Source organism: Gracilinanus agilis, chromosome 2 (assembly GCF_016433145.1).
Source record: "Gracilinanus agilis isolate LMUSP501 chromosome 2, AgileGrace, whole genome shotgun sequence".
Classification (NCBI taxonomy): domain Eukaryota; kingdom Metazoa; phylum Chordata; class Mammalia; order Didelphimorphia; family Didelphidae; genus Gracilinanus; species Gracilinanus agilis.
The window spans coordinates 523043692-523062610 of record NC_058131.1 but is presented as its reverse complement, the minus strand read 5'-3'; the positions used below and the strand labels follow the sequence as shown (position 1 = coordinate 523062610).

At 38.8% G+C, this 18919-nt stretch overlaps 1 protein-coding gene across 1 annotated transcript in view; it reads right to left on the bottom strand.

The window, feature by feature from the left end:
- Positions 1–18470, bottom strand: part of SLC30A4 (solute carrier family 30 member 4) — a 38271-nt gene extending 19801 nt beyond the window's left edge. Inside the window, exons 1-3 of the mRNA XM_044665070.1 lie at positions 18405–18470; positions 17231–17753; positions 10238–10384 (exon numbers count right to left, since the gene is read on the bottom strand). Of these exons, the coding sequence (XP_044521005.1) occupies positions 10238–10384; positions 17231–17618 (535 nt within the window). The 5' untranslated portion in view covers positions 17619–17753; positions 18405–18470. The remainder of the gene's footprint in view (positions 1–10237; positions 10385–17230; positions 17754–18404) is intronic.
- Positions 18471–18919: the final 449 nt, after the last annotated feature.

Below are 18919 nucleotides of genomic sequence, written 5' to 3'. Positions count from 1 at the left end.
TAGGTGGAAGAGTGGTAAGGGTAGGCAATGGGGGTCAAGTGACTTGCCCAGGGTCACACAGCTGGGAAGTGTCTGAGGCTGGATTTGAACCTAGGACCTCCCATCTCTAGGCATGGCTCTCAATCCACTGAGCTACCCAGCTGCCCCCTTAGTTTATTCTTATTAAGACAATGATCCAAGACCATTCCAAAGGACCAGTGACCAAAAAATCCCAATTTACCTACAGAGAGAGCTGGTGAATGTGATTGAAGACTGAAGCATACTCTAAACTTAAAAAAAAATTTTTGGAGGTTTTTTTGGGTGTGCTTTCTTTTGCAACATGGCAAATATGGAAATAGGTTTTGCATGATTTCACATGCATAACTGATATGTTGTTTGTTTTCTCAAGGGGTAAAGGAGGGAATCTGGAACTCAAAAATTTTTTAAATGTATGTTAAACTTTTTTTTACTTGTAATTAGAAAATGTTTAACAAAATAAAAATATATTAAAAAATAAAATAAAGGATAGCATCTGTGCCTGACTGTTGAGAAGACTCTTAGGAGGGATATAAACTCTCCAAATTCTGAAAGTCTACACTTATAATCATTGTATTGTCATCAAGCAGTGTTTGCTCTTCAATTTCTTTATTTCCACTACAAATATTTTAAACATCATTAGAAAACATACTTAAAAACAAACAAGCAAAATTACTGATCACCCATAGCCCAGGATCAAAACAACAACAAAAAAATTGATTTAGGAACTTAAAAAAGGGTTGAATACAAGGTACCCCAAAAGTTTTAGTAAAGTTTGAAGTTATTCAAGCTCAAACCCTATATATATTTTTTTAAACCCTTAATTTCTGTGTATTGGCTCCTAGGTGGAAGAGTGGTAAGGGTGGGCAATGGGGGTCAAGTGACTTGCCCAGGGTCACACAGCTGGGAAGTTTCTGAGGCCGGATTTGAACCCAGGACCTCCCATCTCTAGGCCTGACTCTCAATCCACTGAGCTACCCAGCTACCCCCCCCCCTATATTTTTTAAAAGACATTTATGTGAGAAAATGAAGAAACCAGATGGGGGGAAATAGTGGAGAAAATCTGGGCAAAGACAGAGAGCAGCAAATGTAAGAAAATTATAAAGATCAAGTAAGAATTAAATAAAGACACATGAAAAGGCAACCTCACAACCTAAACTTTGGAGGTGGGAGGTCAACAGATGTTACACATCACATGTATTTTTGGCCTTTTCCAATGTGTGCATCCGTTGTGCTGTTTTTTCTTTCTCTATAAAAAAATACAATTTGTCATATGAGATGGCTCTTTGGGAAGGTTATATAGGTAGTAAATAGGAGAATCAGGAATCCAACTGAGGTCCTCCAATTCCAAATTCAGTTTCCTTGCCCCTGAAACATACTCTGAATCCTGTCACTGGGGTACAATATACAGACCAAGTGGACAAAAAATAAGAGATAAGTGATTTTTAGGAGTAGATCACAAGCCTGGCATGATTTAGTAACAATGAGGGGCTGACTTCAATTACTATGTGCCAAGCATACAAATAAGCTAGATATACAAATCCTGATGGAACACTCTCTGCCAAAGGCAGATTGGCTAATAATTATCTGATTTGCTTTATTTTTTATTTTACTTTATCTCCCCCCAACAATAACATGTAAAAACAGTTTTTGATATTTTATATTTTTAATTTTAATTTTTATTATTTTCCCATAGTTACATGTTTCATGTTCTTTCCCTCTCCCCCAAGCTCCCCTAACCCCCCTTAGCCAACACACAATTCCACTGGGTTTTACATGTATCATTGATTAAGACCTAATTCCATATTATAGTTTTCAATATTCTAAAAAGAATTTTGAGCCTCAAATTTTCTCCCTCCCTCTTCCCACCCCTGAGATAGTAAGCAGGCTTATAGAGATTTTACATGTGTAATTATATAAAATATTTTTCCATATTAGTCCTTTTGTGGAAGGAGACATGAAAAAAAATTAAGAAAGAAAGTGAAAAAATGTTGCTTTGGTCTGGATTCAGTCTCCATCAGTTCCTTTCCTGGAAGCAGATGGTATTTTTTTATCAGGAGTCCTTTGGGATTGTTTTGGGTCATTGTATTCCTGAGAATAGTTAAGTCATTCACAGTTGCCCATTGTACAGTATTCTTGTCACTGTGAACAATATTCTCTTGGTTCTTATTTGCTTTAGAGATGACTTCCTGCTTCCAAAGAAAAGAGAAGCAAGAGAAAACAAATTTCTGTTCCTAATCTGATTTTCAGCAATGAACAGGAACTGGGACCTGGGATAGGTAGGAAGAAAAGCTGAGAGAGAAGCCACTCCTCTCTCTGTGAGTCCATCACTGGGAAGGGAGAGGAGAGCTTGGCACCATCTGATCCACCCCCTAGATTTTAAAGGAACTGATTTCAAGTTCTTCAGTGAAAGAAGAGGTGGGATCGCACAGAATGAAACTCTACAGAGGAAGTCAGCCCAAAAGAGTTGGAAAGCTCTCAAGAATAAAATTCTGAAGTCAAAAAGAGGAACAATTCAAGGGTGAAGGCATCTAAACCAGGAGCACCCAAGCTTTTCTGATAGGGTACCCCCATCCCTAAAAGATTTTTAGCTTGCATCCCCCCTAGTACATATTTACTTATTTATAAATTATACACATGCACAATGATTTTTAATAATTTTGTACATTATCAAATGTCTACAAAATTGAAATTTTTAAAAGGATGAGATAAAAAAAGAGAATTTTTAAAAAGATGATCTTCAATGACACATGTAAAACCCAGTGGAATTGCTTGTTGGCTACAGGAGGGGGGTGGGAGGAGGGGAGGGAAAGAACATGAATCATGTAACCATGGAAAAATATTCTAAATTAATTAAATAAAAATTTTCAAATAAAAAGATGATCTTGCTGGAAGTTACAGTGGGGTGAGTTTGGATATTAAAAAGCAAATCAAAAAAAGGTGTTACTGAGATGGAAGCAAGGGAAAAGTAATGGAGGCTGAATGCAAAATCTCAGCATAATCTATTAAATACTATCAAAAGTATTAAAGCTTGGAATGAGGTGGGGCTTACAGGGAAAGGTACACAGCTAATATGGGGGGTGAGGCTTGAACCCCAATCTTCTTGGTTCCAAGATCAGCTCTTTATCCATTATGCCATGCTGCTAACAGCATTTACCATTTCACTCAACATATAACTTTGTGTGTTACCATTTATCCCTCATCTCCAACAAAGTCTTTTAGATCATCTCATCTGATCCTTTCTTTCAAGAAGAAGGTGTCCATTTTATAGATGAGGAAACTAAGGCTCACAGAGATTACATGTAAGAGTCCGAGGTGAAATTGAACTATCCTCTTGATCTACTTGTTGCACCATATTCTAATGTAATGGAGTGCTATTTTATCCTAAAACTTATTATGATGTCCCTTAATCTACCTGATCCTCTTAATTTTATTTTTAAAAAACCCTTAACTTCTGTCTTAGAATTGATATTCCTAGCTGTGTGACCCTAGACAAGTCACTTACCACCCATTCCCTAGCCCTTACCCCTCTTCTGTCTTAGAATGAATACAAAGTATTGCTTCTAAGGCAGAGGGTAAGGGTTTAAAAAAAAACTGTTATTAAGGGCTAGGCAATTGGAATTAAGTGACTTGCCCAGGTTTGCAACTAGAAAGTAGCTGAGGCCAAATTTGAATCCAGATCCTCCTGGCTCTCTAACCATTGTACCTCTTAGCTGCCCCGGCCTCTCCCTTTTCAAAAACTATGAATGTTTTTCATTTAAAATGCTTCATTTTAAGGACCTTTTTTTACATAATTCTGCATGACCTAAATGTTATCAATCACAAAGCAGGACCAAATAAGTACAGTCTATAAGATCACATCCTCATCTCCCAGGGAAGGAATCCCTAAAGGAAAGCGCAATGGACCCCAATATTTTGTTTAAAAAAAAAAAAGAAAATCTCTGCTTCTGTTCCTACTTTAATTTATCCATACTCCCAATATTTATGTGGTTCTTTTACTTTAATTGGCTTTCTTTCATGTCATTTTCTCACGAGAAATGACAAATCTATGTAGGTTACACCCTCAATCTGTGTTTGGAATGTTCTGTTTAAATGGCATTTTTTTTACTCTTCCTTTGTTTTTATTTTCAGACTCTTCTTACTTTGCTTCTCTCTATTCCACCCCCCAATAATCTTCCATCTGATTACTTTCTTTTAACTTTTCACTTTTTAAAGAAAAGGAGGCACTTGACACTGTAGAGAAACTAGTCCACACAATAATAGGTCTCATCAGGTTTGTATGTACTACGACTAAATGCTGTCTGGAAGGAGAAATCTATCATGTGGAACAAACTTAGTGTTTCTTGGATACTTAAAAACAGGATGTTCTGAGGCAGCAAAGTGGCCCAAAAGAGCCAGGCCTGCAAGCAGGAAGACGGGTTTACAGAACTGGAAAAAAGAACAAAATTCATCTAGAAGAACAAAAGATCAAGACTATTAAGGGAACCAATGAGAAAAAAGTGAAAGCAGGTGGCCTAGCAGTACCAGATCTTAAACTGCACTATAAACAGTGGTCATCAAAACAATCTGGTATTGGCTAAGAGACAGAAGGGAGGATCAGTGGAATAGACGAGGGGTGAATGACCTCAGCAAGCTAATGTTTGATAAACCCAAAGATCCCAGCTTTTGGGATAAGAACTCACAATTGGGCAAAAACTGCTGGGGAAATTGGAAAACAATATGGCAAAAATTAGGTTTAGATCAATATTTCATACCCAAACCAAGATAAGGTCAAAATAGGCATATGATTTAAACATAAAGAGTGATATTATAAGTAAATTAGGGGAATGTAGAAGAGTCTTCCTGCCAGATCTATGGAGAAGGAAAGAATTTATGACCAAACGAGATAAAGAACATTGCAAGATGTAAAATGAATCATTTTGATTATATTAAATTAAAAAGCTTTTGTACTGGCAGCTGGGTAGCTCAGTGGAGTGAGAGTCAGGCCTAGAGACAAGAGGTCCTAGGTTCAAACCCGGCCTCAGCCACTTCCCAGCTGTGTAACCCTGGGCAAGTCACTTGACCCCTATTGCCCACCCTTACCAATCTTCCACCTATGAGACAATACACCGAAGTACAAGGGTTTAAAAAAAAAAAAAGCTTTTGTACCATCAAAACCATTGCAACCAAGATTAGAAAGGAAGTAACAAACTGAGAAAAAAATTTATAACAAATTTCTCTGATAAAGGTCTCATTTCTCAAATATATAAGGAACTAAGTCAAATTTATAAGAATCCAAGTCATTTCCCAAATGATAAATGGTCAAAAGGATATGAATAGGTAGTTTTCAGATGAAGAAATCAAAACTATCCATAATCATATGAAAAAATGTTCTAAATCCCTCCTGATTAAGAGAAATGTGAATTAAAACTCTGATGTATCACCTCACACTGAGCAGAGTGGCCAATATGACTGTAAAGGAAAATAATAAATGTTGGAGGGAATGTGGCAAAATTGGGACTCTAATGTATTGCTGGTAGAGTTTTGAACTGATCCAACCATTCTGGAGGGCAATTTGGAACTATGCCCAAAGGGCTGTAAAAGAATGCCTGCCCTTTGATCTCACCATACTGGATTTATATTCCAAAGAGATTTTAAAAAGAGAGAGAGAAAGGATGTGTTTGTACAAAAATATTTATAGCTGCTCTTTTTGTGGTAACAAAGGGTTGGAAATTAAAGGGATGCCCTTCAAATGGGGAATGGCTGAACAAATTGTGGTGTGTGATGGTGATGGAGTACTATTGTGCTCTATGAAATGATAAGCAGGATAATTTCAGAAAAAGCTGGAAAGACCTACAAATGATGCCGAATGAAATAAATGAAACATTATACACAGTAATTGCAATATTGTGGGATGGTCAAATGTGACAGACTTTGCTCCTAATAGCAATACAAAGATCCTGGACAATCCTGAGGGACTTGAGAAAAGAATGCTATCCATCTCTAGAGAAAGAGCTGTTGGAGTAAAAATGCAGATGAAAACATATGATTTGTCACTTGTTTATTTGGGTATATGATTTGGGTTTTAGGTTTTACAAAATTATTCACTTACAAAAATGAATAATATGGAAATATGTTTTGCTTGATAATACATATATAACCCAGACTGATTTTTTTTATCAACTCTGGGAGAGAGAAAGGGAGAAGAAAGGGAGACAACATGAATCATACAACTTTGGAAAACTTATAAGAAATTGGTTATTGAAATAAAAGAAAGAAAGGGGAAAAAAGGAGGACCTGGGTTCAGATTTGTTCTCAGACACTTTCTAGCAGTGGGATCCTAGGCAAGTAACTTTACCCTAATTGCCTAGCTCTTGCCATTCTTCTGATTTAGAAATGATCCTTGATATCAAAGAAAGGGTTTAAAAAAAAAAAAAAAAAAGGATATTAGGGGCCAACAGTCTCCAAACGAGAGATGTGGGACTCTTTAATCTTTTCAAATTTATGCAGAAACTTTGAGAAACCATTTGAGATTGAGATCTTTCCTTATGGAGTCTATAGTCTGCTGTCAGGCATTCAAGGAGCCAAGAATTTCTGGGGGTAATCACGCCTGGGGGAACATCAGTTTAGGGAACTCTGACTCCAGGTTAGCGGGGTTGTAAAGTGCTCTCTGCTGGCCCAAAGCAATCTTCTTTTTGAAAAGGGAAGAGAGATCTAAAAAGTGATTTGCCAGGCCACATAAACTAGTTTGGGGCAGAGCTGAGTCTATTTCCAGCACAATTCTGAATAATGAGGAAAGGATAAATCTAATATTATTTGGTGGAAGGATAGGCTTGTTTTTGAGATGTAATTTTTTTTTTTGTACATGCTCTCTAAACCTGCTCCTGAAGAAAATGCAAAGTTGTAATGGGTCAAAAGAAAGAATATTGACTGCGCCATAAGAAAGGATGCGCAGGCTAATAATAATAACAATAACAATAATAATAATAATAATAATAATAATAAAACCTATAAAGAACTACAGGGGAAAATGAACAGTGAAATGACTAGAACCAAAAAAAAAATCATACACAGCTAATAGATTTAATACTTGAAGAATAAATTGTGAATGTTACTTCCAGAGAGTGAACTGAAAGGTGGAAACATGAAAGACATAATTTGTATGAACATGTCTGTCTCCCTTCGATGCCTTCTGTGATTTAGGGAAATGGGGGAAAGGCTGAGATACTAGTGGATAAATTCTATTAATTAAAAAAAAAGTTTATGGAGTCCTCAAAAGCTTCTACCTCTACATTGTGCATTCTTTTGTAAGAAGGAAACTTAATTAAACTGCCTTTCAATTGTATTAGCTTAAGAATCCTTTTAGTTTCATGTCTTGTAACTGTGATTTGTCGTAAGAATATAGTCTCTGACAAGAGACTATGTATGTAACCTGATTATTAAGAATATAGTCCCAGGATAATACCTGAGTAATAATTTCAAATATTTTTGTTATAGTAATTTTAACAGTATGTTACCATATTAATCACTAGTGATTTACTACGTTTTAGAATATTTTTCATATGATTACTGATTTATTTGATAGGTCGACTGTATTTTATATGTAACTATAATATTTATATTACATGTATTATTGATTATAGCTTGCTTTCTTCACCTGAAAACTGCTCATTCATATCCTTTGGCCATTTGTCAATTGGGGAATGTCTTACATTCTTATAAATTTGACATAATTATATATTTGAGAAATGAGACGTTTATCAAGAGCAATTTATTACAAAAATTTTCCCCATAGTTCGTCATTTCCTTTCTAATCCTGGTTACACAGGTTTTGTTTGTACAAAAACATTTAAATTTAATATAGTCAAAAGTATTTATTTTACATCTTGTAAAGCTCTCTATCTCTTGTTTGGCCATAAATTCTTCCCTTCAGTGTGTTACTACTTGAATCCTAGGTGTGTGAATCTGTTTTAAAATGTACTTTATATCAAATTAATTTGTGTAAGAAGCTGTCGGGACCAGAAGATCACAGAGACTCAGAGCCCTTGGAGGCTGGGGGGGCCCTCAGACGGCTTGTGGAGGGTGGGGATGTATCATGTCACAGTGATCTGTAAAGAAGGCCAGAACAAAAGTGTTCTGCCCTGTCCAGGGCCCAGACGTCATTATTCATCTTCACCCCAACTCCCCAAGTTCTTCCTTCTGCCTTTAAAAACCTGCCCGTGTCGATAGTCGTCGTCTTGGGTTTGTCACTGGGATGAACCCTGCAGACCTCTGGCCCTGGGACTTCTCTGGCACAAAAGCCAGATCCCAACCCAGAGGTCTCCCAGCATCTTATTTTTACATTGAAGGAGGCTGCTAGGAGCTATCCAGCACAGGGACCAAGCAATGATCCTGAGAATAAAGCGGACTTGTGGCAAACAATAAAAATAAAAGAGGGTAGTAGCAGAAGGCATATTCTCCTGGCTCTTCCTTCCCTGGTCTTCTGGATTACATTCACTTTAGGACACTGTGCCCATTAGGGAAAGGCTCCCCGCCTCAATTCCTTCCCAGACCCATGGAAGAGAAGATGCTCTCAAAGGAGGGCTGGACTCTTTGCATCATCTAACAAGCATCAACCTTTTCTACCACGGAGGGCTCCAAGACAGCAGGTAAAACTGTGAAATTTCTGGTCAACTTCCTCCACAGTTAAGAGTTGTCCCTAACTTAAAGAGCCCTCTTGAAACTTTGCCTGCTCATCTTTTATATGAATTATAAAGATCTGAATGACTATGCTACCCATCTGATGAGACATCATTATTCCATGAAGTCACTGCAATTTATCATCTTAAAATTAAAATTCTCTTTGATCTATTACATTAAAAGATTAATTTTTAAAACTGTTTTTAAGTCCACCTTGAGTAAATGGGCATATATTGCAAGTTGGTGAAATCTGGATTCCTTTTAGTATGCAGCTCCAACTTCAAGAATGCAGTGGTTTAATAAGCCACATAAAAGGTTCACGTCTTTAGACCTCAATTAAAAAAGTGTGTTGAGCATGCCAGGGGAGAAGGAAGGCAGACATCTGCCTAAGGAGTAGCCTTGGAGAGATCAAGCAGGTAAAATTTCAAGTCTCACACTAGTATATACTACATGATAAAGCTGGTGAGAGTCTGAATGGCCAGAAAAGATTAGCCCAAAGAAAAAAGGAACTTCCAGATTAGTTTAATGAATCAGTATTTTTACCCAAACAGAATGAAAAAGATGCTAACTACAATTCTGAAGGTAGTGACTGAGGGCATTAATTTATCTTAATTGGCAACTCCTTCCTCCCTAGTTAGAGCTGCACCCACCCCATTTGTTCCTACTCTCTCTCCTGTGTAATTAGCATTTATTGATTTCAATTTTATGTATTTTACAACGATTATAAATTATAATACACACTAATTAAATGACAAGGGGAATAAGACAGGATCACAAGTAGGCTTCATTTTCACTGTAAGCAAACTTCATCTCTCAAAGACAGTAAGTCAACAGTACAAAATAAAAGTATGATTTTCATTTTTAGAGCAAATCAGTGGCCAAAAGTGCTGTATTTGCAGTATGTACTTGCAGAAAATACTTTTATGCTAACATTATACATTTCTTTAAGGTTTACAAAGTGCTTCCTGTTTAGAGATTAGACTTCTAAATCTTCTAAGATTTTAATAACTCACGGAGAAACCCATTTGTATCACACATTATAGTGAAAAACAAAAAAAGTTAAGCCTGGGTGTTAGGAAATAGTGTATTTTGATGCAAAAAAAAAAAAAAAAAAGTTAAACCAGAGTGTTAGGAAATAGTGTGTTTTGATGCACTGAGGTTTTAGCTGAAAAAAATCTATTTCCACCTATCACTGAAATATTAAAATATATTAGCATATTTTCCTGCCTCAATAAACAGAGTATACTAAACACAACCAAAACTTTCTTTGATAATCAAACATTTCATCATGTTCTAGGATCACTATGAAGAATAATAGTCTCTGCAGGATTATATAGATAGAGAAGATACAAAAGATTTAGTCAGATTTACAGGCTTCATGACAAATTCAAGGAAGCCACTTTTATAACAACAACAATGAAATACCTTTTATCCATCTGTTATATGCCTCTCATAAGAACATTTCTGCAAAATTTCATTGGAGAGTTTGGGTTCGTGGGATTCCAGTTAATCAAATTATGCGGAAGATGCGTATAAATGGAAAGCAACCCCCAAATTCACCTACCTAAACGATGAAATCCGAAGGTGAATCTTTTGGTCGGAGATTTTGCAGAGAGCCACAACGCCAGCAGGGTAAGTATGATAGCGCTGAGGTCGGTTAACATGTGAAGTGCATCCGTCATGATTGCTAGACTATTTGCAATATAGCCACCTTAAGATGAAGGGGGAACAAAATAAATGGAATAAGTCAACAAACAGGAAAGCCTAATCTTTGCTAAGGTTCTTCTGATGTTCTCCTTAAGGCTTTGGGGCAAGGACTGACTCTTATCTCCTCTTTGTCACCCCAACACAGTGCCTCGTACAGGTTTCTTGTTCAGTTGTTTTTCAGGGCCGTCCGATGCTTCAGGACCCCTTTTTGGTCTGGTTTATTTTACAGTTGAGGAAATGGAGGCAGGGTTAAGTGACTGCTCAGGGTCACACAGCTAGGAATAAGTGTCTTGAAACCAAAAACTAAACCAAACCGAACTCTTGGTCTTCCTGATTTCAGGCCTGGCACTCTTTCCACCGTGCCACCTAGCTGCCTTGGATTTAGTATGCATTTATAAATGTTTGTTCTACTGAAGATAAATGTCCATTTTGGGTGGGATTTTGTCCATTTCTCTTCCTCATCTACAAAATATAAATACCTTAAACCACAAAATTCAAATGAACTATCTACACATAACATCTACTAATAAGTAGAAGGACATTATACTGTATAGCAATGCTTTTCAACATATGGAAAATTATAAACTATTTAATATTATACTGGGGTAGCTCTGTAACTCTAGGGATAGAATGCCAGGCCTGGAGATAGGAGATCCTGGGTTCAAATCTGGACACAGACATTTCTTAGCAGTGTGACCCTGGGCAAATCACTTAACCCCAATTGCCTAGCCCTTACTGATCTCATGTCTTGGAGTCAATATTTAGTATTAGAGGCAGCTGGGTGGCTCAGGGGATTGAAAAGTCAAGCCTAGAGATGAGAGGTCCTAGGTTCAAATATAGCCTCAAACACTCCCAGCTGTGCAACCCTGGGAAAGTCACTTAGCCCCCTTTGTCTAGCTCTTACTGCTTTTCTGCCTTGGAACCAATGCACAATATTGATTCTAAGACAGAAGGTAAAGGTTTAAAAAAATACTTAGTATTAAATCTAAGACAGAAGGCAGGAATTTTTTTTTAAAGAGAGAAAAAATGCCATATGATATTATCCTGACATCTGGTACCTACAATATTTTGAAATTTACTCTAAAAATGACTAAATAGGGGGCCTAATTCCATGTATAGCACCCAGGGACTAACTTTACAGAATTTTCAGGCCCCTTCATTTTGGTTAAAGCTGGATTTTGGTTTTTAATTTTTTTAATTGATGCCTTGTTTCTATCCTATTCATTTAAGAATGTATCCTTTTCCCCAAACTTGTGAATTTTCCCTTGGAACTAAGATTTAGATAGTTCAACAAAACAATAAGGGCTCACAGTATAATATTTGAAGGGAAGGAAACCTGCACATTGTAAGCATTAATAAATGCTTGACTGACTTTTCTCTAAGCGACGGCAGAAGTGATTAAAAACACTGATTCCGTTTCACTTTATTGTTTTTTCCATTTCCATGGTTGTCATGATTGTGTATATAAACCTTCTGTGGTCAGTTTATACACATTTTCCCATCTTTCTTAGCATTCTTATCCTTTCTTTCTTTTTTTTTTTTAAACCCTTGTACTTCGGTGTATTGTCTTATAGATGGAAGATTGGTAAGGGTGGGCAATGGGGGTCAAGTGACTTGCCCAGGGTCACACAGCTGGGAAGTGGCTGAGGCCAGGTTTGAACCTAGGACCTCCTGTCTCTAGGCCTGACTCTCACTCCACTGAGCTACCCAGCTGCCCCCTTTATCCTTTATTTCTTGATGGCACAGTAACACCTCATTACATCCATGTGTCACAATTGTTTGGCTCCCCTTATCCCCCCCCCCCACACATTTTGGTTTCCACTTATTGGCTAATTCAAAAAGTGCTACAGGGAATCCTTCACAACACCTGGGACCTTCTTTTTGCCTCTGGTTTCCTCAGGGGGAATACAGCTTTGGGATGTCTTGAGTCAAAGGGTATTTCTTAATGAAATTCCAAATTAGTTTCCAAAATGTTTAGACAAATTCGCTGCTCTGCCAATATTGTGTTAGTGTGCCAGGCTTCCCGTAGCTACTCCAACAATGATAACTAACAATGCTCACAGCTGTTTTGCAGAGGGACAAGATGAAACAGTTTGGGGGTCCTTTTATGTGATTTTATTAATGCAAGGAACATCTGATGAAGAAACTATCAATAGACATCAGTATTGGCTCTGCAACCAGACTGACAGTCACTTTCTTCACTGAGAGGGTAAGTGAACTGTCAAGGATAAGAGACAGTGCAGGTCAGAGGCAATACTTGGAATATAGCTATTATAATATTATATACATAGTGATATATGTATATATTAAGTACATATAAACTATATATAACATATACAATGACTATATATAAACTATATTAAAACTATATAACATATATAACTATTGTATGTATATATTAACTAAATATAACCCATGTAGCCACTATATGTATATATTAACTATATTAAAACTATATATAACCACTATATGTATATATTAACTATATAGAAACTATATGTAACAAATAAATGTTAACTATATATAACATATAACTAATATAATACAAAATTAATTTATTAATCTGGGATGCTTTTTGGTACAGACATTTTAACCACTTAGCAGTGGTTATATTTAGACTTTTCATATATTTATTTATACAATGCTTTATGGTTTGCAAAGCCCCTTACAAATATGATCTCATCCTATCTTTACAACAACCCTGGAAGGTAGCTGCTGTTGTTATCCCTGTTTTATAGATAAGGAACTTGAGCTGGACAGAACTTAAGTAACTTACACTTACACTTAAATGACAGTCATTTTTCTGTAGTGTCCAACTCTTGGCCCTATGTGAGGTTTTCTTGGCAAAGGTACTGAAGTGGTTTGCCATCTACTTCTTCAATTCATTTTACAGATGAGGAAACTGAGGTAAATGGGGTTTAGGGACTAACACAGGGTCACAAATCTTTCTGACTTTAGTGGAGTGACTGGGTCCACTTCACTTCCATCAGGGTCTGACTCAGAGCGGTGAGGGGAGGCACATTAAGCAGACTCTCAGTTGTTTTTGTTTACATTTTATCTCATTATTGAATTGGAGCAGTCTTTCACACGGATGTTAAGTTTGTAATTCAGATTTCTTCGTGGCTCTTGGTCTTATTTTTGAAGTAGTTTAATTGCCTCAATTGTATACAGAAAATAAAATTAAGGCCGTAGTGCCCTAGGATATCAGGCCCTTCTCAGAGATAGCCAATGCAAAGATTCCTTCCCCCTTCCATTGTGTCTCTTCTTCAGAACTGTATTTTGAATGACTGGCTAGGCCACAAAGGAAGAGGTACAAAGGGAAAGCTTCTCAGGAAAGTTGCTATTTTAATTTGTTTTAACCTGACACTAATATTAAGCCAGTGTACCAAGCGGCCCTCTAGTTGATTCTATTGATCAGAAAAGCTCTTAAAGTTGGTAAATAAAGTAGAACCATCTGATCTTATTTTAAATCAGGATCCAAAAGAATCCCAGAGAAAAGAGATCTCTGACACTATTAACAAAGGTCAATGGGGAGTTAGTAAGTATCTGGGCCAGATTTGAACTCAGGAAGATATATTCCTGACTTCTGGCCCCTCTCTTTATCATCTTCACAAAGATAATGCAAAAAGTAATTTCTATTTGTTCTCATAATTTGAATATACATAGAAAATTGGTGAGAGAAGGATTCAAAGGGTCCCTTCTGAGTTCAGTCCCAACAATCAATTTAGCTCCATGGCTAGGGATCTGGGCTGTTATTTTTTGGGTGGGTGGTCTGAGAGAGAAAAAAAGAGACAGTGTAGATCAACAGCTATTTTCAAAGTTTGAGTTTCTAAGAGTTTGCATGGTAAAGTTCTTTTTCTACTCAGAGTATTTTTCTTTTTTTTTTTTTAAACCCCTTACCTTCAGTCTTAGGATCAATATCAACTGTGGTTCCAAGGCAGAAGAGAGGTAAGGGCTAGGCAATGGGGTTAAGTAACTTGCCCAAGTCATACAGTAAGGAAGTGTTTGAGATCAAATTTGAACCCAGGACCTTCCACACCCCAGGTTTGACTCTCTAACCACTGAGCCACCTAGATGTCTCTACCCAAAGAACCGCTGAGAATATTCTGCATTATGTAACACTGATAAGGGTCAGATTTTCAAAATATATAGGGAATTAACAAAAAAAATGGACTTAGAACCATTCCCCAAAGGTCAAAAGATCTAAACAAATCATTCTCATAAGAATTGTGAACTAGCAACAACCATAAGAAAGATTGCTCCAAATCAATAAAAATAATAGAAATGAGATGGAAATAAATCTGAGGTTTTACCCTATAGTCAGTGCTAGAGGATCTGGGAAGAAAGACACAGGTGATACATTGTTGGTGGAACTATAAATTGATCTAACCATCCTGGAAAGTAATTTAGAATTATGCTTTAAAACAACAACAACAAACTACTAAAATGTCTATAACCTTTGACCCAGAGGTCCCACTGCTAAGCATATACTCCAAGGAGATTAAAGTCACAATGAAAGTTCCTGGATATTACAAGATAATCATTGCAGCACTTTTGTGGTAGCAAAGAACTAGAAATATAAGTAGATGTCCACTGACTGACAAGTGGCTACATCGACACCATGGGATGCTACTGTGCAATGAGAACACAGATGGGAAGAAGATCAGAGAAATGATCCATGATAATAGAGAAAAAATTGGAAAATACAAGCAATAGGTGTGTAAAAATAATTTCTATTTCTTCTCATAATTCAAAGAAAATTGATGATAGAAGTTTTCCAAGAAATAGTGCCGTCTGAGGTCAGTCTCAACCAGGAGAAAAATGTGATTTGATGCATAATTAAAATGGATAAGATAAATGTGGAGAAATATAGTTAGACTTCTAGAACCTGATGCAGGAGGAGAGAACCAGACCCACATAATGACTACAATGTAAAGAGAAAGACACAGAACAATAAAATGCAAAGGAACACAGACCTCAGAGGATTGAGAAATGTATTCTTTGTAGGTGAGAGACTACAGATACGAAATATTTCATAGGTTATCTTTATAAAGAGAAACTGGGGGTGGCATCTGGGTAACTCAGTGAATTGAGAACCAGGAGTAGAGACTGGAGGTCCTAGGTTCAAATCTGGCCTCAGACACTTCCTAGCTGTGTGATCCTGGGCAAGTCCCCATTGCCTAGCCCTTACCAATTTTCTGCCTTGGAAACAATCTACAGCATTGATTCTAAGATGGAAGGTAAGGTTTATAAAAATAAATAAAAAATAAAGACAAACTAGGAGCTAACAGGATGCATGGGGGAATTTTCAAAAGTAAACTACTGGTCAACTCACATTTTGAAACAAAGTAGCCTCATCTCAGGACTAAAAGACAGCTGGGAAGTCATCCAAATTCATGCCTTGCCTTAGATCAGGAAGAGTCTAAAATTCTCTTAGAAAGCTCTACTCATATGTCAAAATAAAATGTTTGAGAAACTTTTATGACTTCTTTTGGTAAAGTAGTGCCTTACCAAAAAATAGTTGTTAAAAAAAAAAGAGCTAGTAGTTATTCCTTGGACTATGAATAAAACTCGACTCCAAGTTTCTAACTAATTGACTTATGGTCAAGTGTTTTAGAAGGGGAGTAATGGGAATCAAATAAACCGAAAAAAAAAAATTCAGCATTATTACACATTTATCATACACATCAGGGTTCATGAGTATAAAAATGAAGCATCTTTCCCCCTTAATACCACTTAGCAAAAACTGTCTTGAAGGGACAGGACTTAGCACACTACCTGGCACAAAGCCACTTAATGTTTATTAACTGGACTGGCAGCAGCTACACTGAGTAATTATGTAAAACAATAGAATAGAATCATAAAAATGAACAGAATGAACAAAAACATTATATCTAACATTATCCTCTTGGTCTTCCTCCTAAAACAATATGAAGTTTTAAAAATAAAGTTCATCAAAATAATGATTTTTCAAAAAATCCTTGGAGTCCCTTCATGTAATTTAATTGATTTCCTAGGAGGTGGCTAGGTGGTATAGTGGAGGCAAGAAGACTTGAGTTCAAACCCAGGTTCAGACACTTACTAGTAGTGTGACCTTAGGCAAGTCAGCCTGCTCCAGTTTCCTCATCTGTAAAATGGAGATAAAAAGAGTATCTATCCCCCTCAAGGTTCTTGTGAGGATAAATGAAGATAATATTTGTAAAAAGAGCTATATAAGACTATATAGCTAGCTATTATTATGATTCTAAGAGTATCAATCTCTTGAACGAATTCATCAGTCCATGTAGTTCAATATGAATTCTAATTCTGGCTCTGCTTCTTCCTAGATGTGGGAATGGATTAGATAATTTCTATGCTCTAGACTAAAATTCTACCATTATGAAGTCAAACTGTGGAAGTTAAAGATGAAGACTCAAGTAACTTTCTGCAACACTAATCCTTCTGCAGATTTTTTTTTTATTTGGCAGGGGTCTTGCAATTTAGTCACAAAGATGAGGGTTTGAGAACCATTTGTCAGTCTAAATACTGATCAGAATGCAGAAATAAACTTTTAACTTCATCTTTAAACCAAAAAAAGAGAAGTGAATAGTACAATTCAGTTTTTAAAAGTCCCAGTCTTTTTCATTTGGTAGATGTGCTCTAAGGAAATGTCCTCTGGAAATTTATGTTCCTCATTTTTTAGGCTCTTAAGTTGGTTTGCACTTGGGGTCACACTGGTATCTTTGATAATTTGCAAACTATCTCCCCTGGAAAAAAAAAAAAAGATTAAACTTCCAGTCAAGGGTATCTAACATTCTATACTGTCTGTCTGGGCTAGACATTAGGAGAAAAAGCCAAGAAGGCAACTCACCCACAAGCTCCCCAATCATGAAGAGCAGGTAAAGAACACCAGCTATAGTAAGCCTGGTTTTCACCTTCTTCAGTTTGAGCAACTCTCTCTGTTTCCGGCAGCTGTCACAAGGGTCTACTTTGAAACCCAGCTGGCTGTTGGGCAAAGGTAAGTCCTGATCCAGTAAGGAATCATCATCTGCCTGGAAGGCCAAGTGGGTCCCATTAATAGTTTCTGGGGTCTCCAGGCCATCATCAGCAACTACAACTCGAAGTTTATTAAATCTAGGGAAATCCTCATCCCCTACTTCGTCGGAAAAGTCAAAGGCGCTGGTGTCATTTAGAAACGGAGGCGTATCATCTTTTTTCCACCAGGATTTGAGACGGTTCCATACATTGACTCGGGCCATGGCTGAAGCGATGGCTGGGACCCGGGAATCTGACGGCTCTAGACCACACACTGCCTGGAGAGACTATCAGTCGCCAAGTTCCTTTCACTGAAAACGGATTTCTAGGTAGAGCACAAGTGTTTGTTTCTTCCCATCCTATTAAAAAAAAGGAGTTAAATAAAAACTAAATTTCTTCTTCCTTTAGCTTTAGCTTAAATACCCCAGCCGGGACTTAGGTCTGAGTTAACCAGAGCTTAAGCCAGCCCTGTTCTTTGCTCAGCAGCGCGTGGGGCTTAGAAACCCAACAGAGAGCTAGGGCGCGCGGAGGGCTGGGGGAGGGTGGGTAGAGACGGGACCAGAGCCCAGGCAGCAGGCGTAGGACACCCGCCCCTAATAGGACCAGAGTTTGGACAGCAAACGGAGGGCACAGGCCCCCAGACGCGGCCAAAAGCGAGGGGCTCCAGATGGAACTGGAGTCTGAACAGCAAGTATAGAGCACAGGCTCGAGACGGGGTCAGGGCGTGGGGCCCCCTCGGTTGGGACCAGAGCCCGGACAGCGGGCGCCGGCCCCGAGGAAGGGCTTCGCCATAGCGCGCGAGGACGTCGGTGCCATCCACTCACCTGTACCTCGCTCGCCCGCTCTCCGGAAGGGAACCTAGGGTGCTGAGGCTGGAGCGTCTCCCTCACCCCAGCTCAAGGGGCCGAGCCCAGAGGCTACCTCGACGGCTCGAGCCCCCATTACCCCCGTGGGTCCACCTTCCCCAGGGAGTCCCGTGTCCCAGCACCAGCGAAGTCAGTGCCAGATACCTGGGGCGCTGGCGCGGCAAGTCCTCCTGCCCGACGCCTGCTGGGGAGCCTCCGCACAGGGAAGAACACATCTCCCCGGCCCGCCTCGGCCCGCTCCTCCGCCGCCGCGGCTGCTGCGCTCCGCCCCACTGCAGCAAGGTCAGCCTGGCGGTCCCTGGTTCCTTTATCCGGCTCTGGGCCGGCGAAGCGCGGAAGGCAGAACTGGGCAGAACAGGGCGGAGGAAGGGGCAGTGGGTGAATTGCACGTCGTTTCCCTTCTTGTCGTATCCCGCCGCTCTGGGCGCCGGCTCCCCCGACTCTGTCAGTTTTTGCTCTAGCGCAGCCTCCCAAACCTCGGGCGCCTCCAGCGCCTCCCGAGTCCCTGCGCTCCCGGGCGTCCCCACCCCCTACTCCTCTGCGCGGGGCTGCGCGCGTGCGCTAGAGCCGCCGAGGTAGAGCCGCACGAGAAAGGGAGGGGTCTGCACGGGAATTGGCTGGGGGACGGCGGGGCGGAGGCCGAAGTGGGGGGGGGGGGG